At 49.5% G+C, this 10,371-nt stretch overlaps 2 protein-coding genes across 2 annotated transcripts; both read right to left on the minus strand.

The window, feature by feature from the left end:
* Positions 1–237: 237 nt before the first annotated feature.
* LOC123057481 (BTB/POZ and MATH domain-containing protein 3) lies at positions 238–2,560 on the minus strand. The gene has a single exon (XM_044480440.1). It carries the CDS (start codon positions 2,524–2,526, stop codon positions 370–372), a length of 2,157 nt encoding a protein of 718 aa, XP_044336375.1. The 5' UTR covers positions 2,527–2,560; the 3' UTR covers positions 238–369.
* A 2,878-nt stretch (positions 2,561–5,438) lies between these two features.
* LOC123056576 (putative receptor protein kinase CRINKLY4) lies at positions 5,439–6,878 on the minus strand. The gene has a single exon (XM_044479930.1). It carries the CDS (start codon positions 6,876–6,878, stop codon positions 5,439–5,441), a length of 1,440 nt encoding a protein of 479 aa, XP_044335865.1.
* Positions 6,879–10,371: the final 3,493 nt, after the last annotated feature.

Below are 10,371 nucleotides of genomic sequence, written 5' to 3' on the forward strand. Positions count from 1 at the left end.
GCCACCCAGCTTCCTTGTCTCGGCTTCCATGGACGTTGAACTCGGACGAAGCACTGGACACACCCCATTTTGCATCCGAGAGAAGGAGAGCAGCGAGATGTGGTATGGCATTGGCATGCATGAGTGAGCAGCGTGCTTGCTACATAAATTTTGTGGAGTGCTCTAGCTGACGACAAGGTGTCGTACGCTATTTTCATTACTCAACTGAAATAACACCAATAATTTGAATACTGACTGATATAGGAAAAACTATCCATTTAGTAACCGCAAACAGTTGACAAGCTACATAACTAAAATTAGCTAGTACATGCTCCGGAATTGTTGTCATTGCCCTCGTGTCTTAGTTAGCTATCCACGCGTACGTGGAGATTATTCAAACTTCAAGCAGTAATCCTTGAGCTTCACGCAGTGGTGATGGCGCGCAAGTTTGAGCATGCTCGACGCGTTCTGTTTCGAGACGGACTGACCAAATAAGGTCTCGCATTTGTCCTTCATCCTGTCCAGCTTGAACCGGCACGCCGCAGCGAGCATGTCCCCAGCGGTAGTCATCACGCCGTCTCCCGCAGCAAGGGCTATGTCTTCCAAAGGAGGCAACTCGTCAGTGTAGATGAAGTGGAGCATCGCCTTGAAGACCGCAGCCTTCATATCATTGATGGGTACAATGTCCTCCTCCTTGTTGGCGGCCACAACCACCATGTAAAGGGCCGGGGACCGTATGGCAATGATGAGGCTATGTGCGTGAATTTCTCTCTTTTCAAATAGGAACGTCACATCTGAGCCCTTCTCGCTCACTAGCAGCTTCTCAAGGTGACACATAATGTTGGGCGGTGGCGCAAGAGTCGTGTCTTTGATACAGGATGAAATGGCACTAACTAAGAAATTGCAGCGTATGGTTAGAGAGCCATCATGTGCCAGGTACTGGTACGGTGACTTGGTGCCTTCAGCGCCCATGAAATTTGAATACCCCCATGTTGTTGCTTTCCTGCTGAAGATTGGTTTAAATCGTCTTACGATTGGCCGCAACTTGCCACCAGGGTCATCCATCCTCATAAACAGGGCTGCCCTAAGACCAGCGGTTCCTGGATCAGTCAACAATTTGGCGAACACGGAGATTGTCTTTTCCTTTACTGATACCTTTAGCTTCCAGTCATAACCTCCTATCTGAAAAATATCCGAAAAGATTGTTTGCTTGACACTATAGCTCCTTCGCATGCTATCGAAGTTGGGGATCCTCATCTCATATGTGCCGCGGACAACCTCCGATATGTTATATGTCGACACACTCTTTTTCTCTGGTCGTCGGCGGCTGGTGTTGGCGCCCAAGGAGGAGTCATTAGCCGCTAATTTACGTTTGGCTACTTTGTCCATTACATCTGCTGTGAACGACCAACAACTTTCCTCTAGCTCCTTGTACTCCTCCATGGCCTTGACATTGGCATACAAGTCGTCATCGGACGCCAAGTAATCGATGCAAGATGCCTCCAGTTGGCGGCAGCTTAACCGTCCGTGCACCACCATCAGCGTCGGCGTGACAGAATCCACATCTATGCTTTCAGACAGTATCTTGTCGCACATGAGCCTTAGCTTCTCTAGGTCGTAGCGATCAGCGGCAACGAGCAGGTCAAGCGCCATGTCCACACGACGTCTCGCCGCACGTTTTTCTTTGCAACCACGTTGGCTTCTCAAAGCCACATCGCTAGCCTTCCTTTTGATGTTCAGCTTATCGGTGTAGATGAAGCGAAGCATGGCCCTGAAGGTTGAGGCGCTCATGTCATCGACCATGATGTGACGGGTGGTACCCTCTCTCATGTCACCGAGGAGCTCGGCGGCGAATACCGGTGACCGCATGGCAAGGACGAGCCTGTGCGCCTGGATCTCGGCCTGCTCCACAACGAACGTCACGTCCGGCAACATGCATGCAGGTCTTGTACTCTTCGACTCCGACGAGAGGAAAAGAAGCTTTTGCATATCCTCGGCGATGCCAGAGTCCTCCTCCTCCTCCCGGAGGACCTCGACGGTGCATAGGATGGTGAGGCGGTCGTCTTCCATGTAGTGGCTCTCATGGCTGCGGAACGCCTCTGGCACCGACAAGCTCCAGCTCCTGCCGGCCTGAGAAAGCTGCCAGCTGTTGCCGGACCAGACGTGGAAGGTGTAGGCTTCGTCGCTCTCCCACACGGCGGCGGGCCACCGGCCAAGCGGGTCCTCGATCCTCAGGCTGGCCTTGGCGACCACGGCGTCGTCGCTGATGTAGGCGGTGAGCAGCAAGAGGGCGATAGAGGCGAGGTGCCCGTCGTCATCGAAGCTGCAGTCTAGAGCCCAGTTGTGGCCGCCGACCTTAAAGGCGCCGGAGAGGATGGAGTAGTGGGCATTCTTGGCCAGCGCCGCGCGAGCGTTGTAGCCGACGATGTGGAACTCGTGCTCGCCTCGGACAGAGGACGCCGGCCTGCGTGCTGCCGTCTCTTCTTGTGGAGGCGGAGCGGCGGCCGGCGGGGTGGACCGCTTCTTCCATAGGCAACGGCGAGTCATCTGCAATGCTGACCGCGAGCTTCCTGGATGTATTCCTTCCGGTGGAGTATACGATGGATTGCTAAGGGGATACATGGGATTATATAGAAGCTAACCTATTCCCATGTACGAGCCGGACATGGATGGAGATAACCAATGCAAAGTTTCTTGTCCCGTGTAGGACTCCCCATCCGAAACGACTCGCAGTTCCAATCGGATTGCTTTAGGCTCCGTTCGGCTCGTGTGGTCCGGTTTTATTTTCTGTTTTATTTTTCTTTTGCTTTTTTCAACAGTTTCTTTGCTGGGTTTTCTAGTTTTCTGAACGTTTTTTTTTCTATATTTTTTACTTATTTTTTTAGAAAGGGTTCTGTGTGCATTTTAAAATTGTTCAGTGCGTATCACAAAAAAATCGCTGTACATAAAAAAGTTCACTCTATATTAAAAATGCCCATCGTATATTAAAAATCTGTGTGTATTTCAAAAAATGTTCACCGTATATTAAAAAAATCTACTATATCTAAATAGCTAGCCCCCACTACTAGGATGCCTCTGGTAACTCCATCAGTCAAGCAATGAAATAATTGTTTTGCCGCTGCTGTTGGTGACTGCGGCTAGGTAGGTAGCTCTTTTGATATTTTTCTTTTCATTTTCAGTATTACTTTCCTCTTTGTTTATGAATTGGATCTCCCTTGTAGTGGTTTATGTACTGTAGCTTCTACAATCTCGAGTCTTAACCCCTCAAGGTGCTAAAGTAAGTCCCCCCTTATCTATCAAACGTGTTAAATAATCTCCATCTTGCCCATATATCTTGCATGCCATATTTATTGATGATTAAATTGTTTCCCATGTTTACAATATAATCTGACGCGGTCATTGGATCCAAAACCCTACTGTTTTCCTTGTGTATAAAGCATTTGAGGCTTTAAGTTACACAAAAACACTATTACTACCATTGGACCTATTTGCACATTCAATTATTTTCATGCGTACTGTGCATGCATATGCCAACAGTTGCGGGGTATCTACTAGTGTTCATCATATAAAAAACATTGTTCGGTGTGTGTTTAAAAAAATATTCACCATAAATTTCTTTCTATAGTTCCTAGAACTATAAAAAAGAGAAAGTGTAAAAGAATCACTAATAAAAGAAAAACCATACTAGAAGAGAAAAAAAATGTAAACAATAGATAGAATACCGAAGAAACCCATAAAAGGAAAAAGTCTGAAACAATCTGATATCTTCTTCTTTGTTGGGTCGCATTACAATTTGATTTTGCTATATATGTAGAGGAGGGAGGATCACGTCTGCTACGGCCGCCTCCGTCACCCCAGGGGCGGTCGGTGCGGGGCAAGAGGCTAGAGAGCGGTAACGTGCCGCCGCCGCCCCGCCACCATTGATGGCCGCGGCGGCACCGCAAAATCCTTTAGATCGGCAGCAACGCGTGCATCGTCTTTTGTCCATGAAATGAAATGAAAGACCAGCGCGACATGTTGTGCCGACGCTGGTGTCCCTCTGTTTGCGTGCCTTACTTAATTGGGATGATCATTAAGGACCCCGAGTAATAGTCAATGTTAGGTCTAACCTGGAACTTTCTCTCTCTCTCTCTCAGAGGTAGACGAAGGAGTACAAGAAGATAGTTTTCTGGCGACTAATGCTCTGGCACTCAAACCGCCTTTTTTTTTTTTGCTCTTATCATCAAAACAACCAGCTTACGAGTCTTTAAGTAATAGCCTGTCGCACGCATGCATAGCCGGTCCACCATGCTGGCTGCTAGAAGGGATAGAGGGGGATTGGCGTAATGCGATGGATGTATTATTGAGCCTTAGGGCGAGTATATATTGAATACAAGACTTGAAGGGTATGACGCCTCTCCTATAGATTAGGTAGGAGACGGATTACAAATCCTAGACTACCAAACACATGTAACCCAGATATATCTCTAACATCCTCCCGCAGTCATAGCGGTAGCGTTGCGAACAACATAAGCGTTGCGGACGATCAGACTGGAGAGAATAGCATCCGACGGCTGGCATCCCCCCGCATTCGTAGCGGGAGCGTCGTGGACGGTGTCAGGTCGCGGATGTGTTGACTGTAGAGGAAGCCGTCGAGTTTCTCAAGCGAGGTGACAGCCCTTTGTGTCGTTGTCGAGGTAGCTGAGAGCATCGGTGGTGAAGCCGTGGTGGAGATAGCCGTGCGGAGAATGCCGTGGTCCATGTTGAGTCGGGGTGGCCGATGTCGAGGAAGTCGCCATGGAGCCACAGGTGCAAGGAGGCGCTGAGTTAGTCATGGACGCAGTGGTGTTGAGGTAGTGGTGCGCTGGGAAGAAGACGGTATTGGTGAAGCTCCGCGCCGGGTTTTGTCAGACCCAGGGACACGTCGTAGACGAAGGCACACATCGGTGTTGCCAGCACCGGGCATGCATAGACGGACGAAGACGAAGTTGACGAAGCGCCGCACCAGGCTTGCCAGGCCAGGGGACACGTCATGGACGAAGGCACGCATCAGTGGTGCCAGCACCAGGCATGCATATACGGGGACCTGCACGAGCTGTATGCCATGTCGAGGAGTCGGAGGGGCCAGCAGAGAAGGAGACTCGATGACGGTTGTGGCGCCAATCGGCATGGGGCCGATGTCACCAACGGTGGTTGGAGTAGACAAAGTGGTCGGAGAAGATGACGACGACGTTGCTGACGAGTTGGTGCTGGACGAAGACGAAGGGGGTGGACTGACGGCGCGGCTTCGGTGAGCGAGCGGTAGCGGCGCCGAGGAAGTAGAGCGGCAGCAACGGACTGAGGAGGCGGCGGTAGCGGTGCTCGAAATAGGCAAGGAGAACCCAACAACGTGACAAAGACCGGCGCAAACGGCGCCAAGGGAGGAGGCGCACATCGCATACGACGGGAGCTAGCTACTCTGTCAGTGAATCTGCTTAAACTCACAATTGTTTCATAGGCTCATTATTGCGTATGATCCCGAGTGCCTTCTCCAGGTTGGCCACCACGTTTGACATGGCTGGCCGGTCCTTGCCGTGCGGCCACAGGCAGAGCCTCGCCGTGTGTGTCACGAGCTCGAGCGCCTCCAACTGTCGCAGCATGGGCTGCAACTGCAACACCGGGCGGCCGTCTAGCATATCGTGCAGATTACCGTCTCGAATGACCGGGAGCGTGGAGTCCACCAGGGTCACGACGTCCTCGCCCTTCACCCGGCCGCTGCTGACCGGCGGCCTCCCGGTCAGCGCCTCCAAAATGACAACACCGAAGCTGTACACGTCGCTGGCCAGGTTCATGCGCCCCGTGCACCGGTACTCCGGGTCGATGTACCCGGGAGTGCCGACGACCTCCGCAACGAGCTGGTCCGCCTGCAAGACCTGTACGCTGACGAAGCCAGATAGGCGCGGCATCGAGTAACAGTTGGTGTCGAGGTGGATGTTGGACGAGCTCACGTTGCCGTGGATGATCGCGCAGCGGTGCAAGTGCTCTATGGCCCGGGATACGCCCAGCAGCACCTCCACGCGGGTCCTCCAAGACACCGTCACCGGCGACGAGCTGGAGACACCGTGCACCAGGTGGTCTCTCAGCGTGGTGTTGCTCATATGCCCCTGCTCGTAGACGAGGATCTTACGCTCTGCCACGAACGCGTCGTCCACGTCTTGCAGGGAACCGGCAGAGGAGCAGCCCGGCATCTCGCCGTCGCTAGTGTGCTCCGGAGAAAACATTTCGAGGATCTTGTGCTCCTCCATGAACGCCTCCTCCACGTCGTGGAGGGAGGCAGCCGAGTAGCAGCCCGGCACCTCGCCGGTGTCTTCGGGAGGAAAGATTCCTAGGATCTTGCACTGCGCTGCAAACGCGTCCTCTACGTTCGGCTGGGAGCCAGCAGAGGAGCAGATCGGCACCTCGCCGGTGTGGATGGCAGGAAATATCTCGAGGAGCTCCGCCACGAACACGTCCTCCTGCTCCACCTTCCGCGGAGCCGGGGATCCGGGACAGGAGCAGCCTGGTTCATTGAGGCGGCGGGCGATGGCGGCGTAGCTGATCAAGGGGAAGAGGCTGAGGTGGGAGTCGATCCTGGCGTTGACTGACCTTAACCTATCGGCGTGGATGCTTGCCCGGAAGAATTGCTTGGCGGTGCTCCGCTTCTGGAAAGCGACGATGAGGTCGTATGCCTGTTGCAGCATGTCGATCAGCTCGGCCAGCGGCCGCTCCAACTCCGGGTCCGGCGGCAGGCCATGCAGCACGTGGCCGATCGTGGGCAGGCGGTCCCTGAGGTGGTCGTACTCCACCTTGTTCTGGCGCGCCGTCTCCACCACCCGCTTGATCTTGCCTATGATCCCCACCGCGGCCCCGACAAGCTGCGTCGTGCTGACCGCGATCTCCATATGACACACTGTACGCTATAGTCGTCCCAAGAAGAGGAAACAGAGGTAGAAGAAGTAGCTAGAGGAGTAGCATGCATTGATGAATGTGCCTATCAGACTATCAGTAGCTAATATATACATATAGCACGTAGTTTGTAGTTTTTTTTAACGTGAAATTCATATAGAGCGAGTCGCTTTGGAGACCAAGTACTAGAGTAGTACGTACTTAGTGCCCACAAGTAGCTAATTTAGTGGAAGTAAATTAGTGCCCACGAGTCCTACTGAACTTTGATTCTTGGAGAAGATGCTCTCACGTCGTGGAAATTCGGAGGAAATTCCGCAGGTGGAAGGGCGTCGTCCACGTGGAAGACCGTGAGCAGTCGGGTCCTCCTCGCTACTCTCGATCGATCTGCACCCTTGAGTATATTGGTCAGCGCTGATCGTACGGTGGACCCTCCTCAGCCCTTGATCGTAAGGCGAGCGCTGACTTCAGCTTACAGCGCGTCCCTTTCACCACCCACCCTCACACGCGTTTGCTTCACCCACACACCATGTTGAGTACTCCCTTCGTTTTAAATTACTCGTTGCATAAATGAATGTATGTAAAACTTAAATACATCTAGATACATCTATATCCGCGACAAGTAATTCGGAACGGAGGAAGTAGTACTTTACTACTTTCTTATTATTGGACCATGTACTAGGACTATAAATAAACCGGTCGGCCGGCCAACGCATGTCATCTGTGGTAACCGTAACCGTGTATAATAGAGAATACCCCACGCGTCGTTGAGGGAACTGATGATGATAGAAATTTAGGTTGATAGCATCATAATCAAAATTAAAAATAGTTATGATTTATTATATTTGATCATGTATCATTGTAAAATATTCATTGAAGACAAGTGGAATAATTGAATGGTAAACAGTTTCCTATGCATGGTTGAATATTGTGGTGAATTTTTTTTCCATGCATGATTGCATGTTGTGATGGGTCTTTATGTCATTCATAATTGTATGGTAAAATGCACTAGTAGAAAAAAACCCATTCGTCCCGGTTGGTAAGGGCCTTTTGTCCCGGTTTATGAACCGGGACTAAAGGGTCGTTACTAATGCCCTAACCCTTTAGTCCCGGTTCTTACACGAACCGGGACAGATGGGCCTCCACGTGGCCGGTGCGCCGAGCCCAGGCAGGAGGGCCTTTGGACCCAGTTGGTGGCACCAACCGGGACCAATAGGCATCCACGCGTCAGCATTTCAGGGGCTGGGGTTTTTGTTTTTTTAAGGGGGGGGGGGGGGTTGGGGTTTTGGGGGTTTAATTTAGGTGTTTCATATGTTGTGTTAGCTAGCTAATTAATAGAGAGAAGTGTCCTCTCTTATGTCGGTGCTTGGTCGACGTTATATATACGTATATATAGAGAGGACTAGACACGCTAGCTAGTAAGCAAATGAAGGAAACAGAAGATCGTCATGAACATATGCATACAGAGAGAAGTGATATCGACCACCTCTCCTTCTCCGAGAGATTGGTCGAACAACAAGTTCTCGTATATCTATCCGACACTACCGGCTACATATATACAATAATTATCTCTTACAATGTAATTAATGTCCTAATTATATATGAACACAGGGTCCACATAGTATTCTTCGTCTTCAGCGATCACGTGGTCAAGGAAGAATGCCACCAATTCCTCTTGAATTGCTCGCATACGATCTGGTGCTAGGAGTTCATCCCGCATCCGAAACATCTTATTTGAACAAGGGGGTAAATATATATATATATATATATATATATATATATATATATATATATATATATATATATATATATATATATATATGAATAAATGAAACTCAACACAAATGATGGTAATAAAATAAAATTGTGAATATTATTGCTTACACACTTCATATTGTTCATCAGAGTAGCCCCGTTCACAGGTCGTGTGGCGGATGGACTCGCAAACGTAGTATCCATAGAAATCATTCCCTTGTTCCTGCCACAACCACTTTACAAGAAATAGAGGTCAATCAAACTGATAAGCAAGCATGCCAAATGGTATTGATGAAACTAGCGGTTGAATCACTAGGAGATGCGTGGAACATGTTACTATAGTACTTACTTTCGGGTGTCTAAATTGCAGCTTCTTCGGCAGCCCCGGAGCTTTTTTGGTGAATTTTCTCCAAACCCTGCCAGACAAAGAAAACAATTACTTGATGTATCAGGAAATGAACAAAGTTGTTGATATGGTGGATAATGATCGATTTAACTTACTTCTCGAGCATTTGAGTCATGTTCGCATAGTCCTGGGGATCTTTTTGTCTCGAGTCTAAGACGGTTACTAGTCCCTGCTCAAGCTTAATCTCTAGGAGAATATACTGGAAGTTGCGCACGCATGCATAACTCATCAATTACATTACTATAACCTAGACTAATAAGGGAAACCAAATATGCACAAGACAGTAACACTCACTTGAAGTTGTAAGGAAAGAGTATTATATCTTTGTTTTCATTTATTACCAACAATCGTAGCAAGTTGGCCTCGGTATCTTCGGCACGATATTTAACCTCAGTTGCATCTATGAGAGTTGTGTTAATGAACCCAATATCACCGATTTGTCTTTTCTTCAATTCGGCAATCTTCAATCTGCATAATATAGTGAGGATAATTATAAATACATGCAATGAAAGAGCTGACCTATATAGAGAGACTTAATGACAGAAGTAGTACTACTTACAGACAATAGCAAGTGACCGTTGCTTTATCGAGGGCCTTTTGATTGAAACACTGGAAGAACTCCTCAAATGGAACATTCAACAGTTCAATTCCAACGAGGTCATGCTCCTCTCGAACTCTCAGCGTCAAAGTATTCCTCCCCCAGACTCTCTGCGGGTTTCCATGTACCAATCATTGAATCTTTGCATCATCGTTGCTAGAGATCTTTCATATTTGACGAGAGGCTTCCCGTACTCGTATTTGTGTTCCTCCACCTCCAAGAACTCATAATGTACATCGTCGGGCAGGTAATCTCCAAGATTGCTATAACCGGGCACCATGCTCGGATCATTAGTAGGCACCTTGAGCGGGGGGCACGATTGGTTCGCTTGTTCGCTGAGCTGGGGAATTTTTTTCCCAGCTCGTCATTCTTTTAACCTTTGATCACTGACAGTACTTCCCGACCACTCCGCTTTGACAAATGACTTTGCAATAATGCCGTCATAGTTGCCTTTCGGCGGAGACTTTGCTGGTTTTTTCAGGGCAGCCAGAGTGCGATTCGCTTTCACCGGATCTACCTTCTCCTCCGGAGGTGGATGTTTCTTTGCTTTCACCCCTTCAAAGAAGTTCCTCACTTCGGCTCGCGCGATCTTGGCGTTCTCCTCCGGGGTCCTCTCGCATGGTAACTTCTCTGGAATCTTCAAAGAAGGACCGAATCTGTATTGCCTCCCGCCTCTGGCTGTACTGCTAGACGCCGGCAGAGCAGACGGAGCGGCTGCGGCTGTCTTCTTTCC

This window comes from Triticum aestivum, chromosome 3A (genome assembly GCF_018294505.1).
Source record: "Triticum aestivum cultivar Chinese Spring chromosome 3A, IWGSC CS RefSeq v2.1, whole genome shotgun sequence".
NCBI classification, from domain to species: Eukaryota; Viridiplantae; Streptophyta; class Magnoliopsida; order Poales; family Poaceae; genus Triticum; species Triticum aestivum.

Coding starts and splice junctions, on each gene's coding strand:
- LOC123057481 (XM_044480440.1), bottom strand. CDS start 2,526: ATGACTCGCCGTTGCCTATGGAAGAAGCGGTCCACCCCGCCGGCCGCC.
- LOC123056576 (XM_044479930.1), bottom strand. CDS start 6,878: ATGGAGATCGCGGTCAGCACGACGCAGCTTGTCGGGGCCGCGGTGGGG.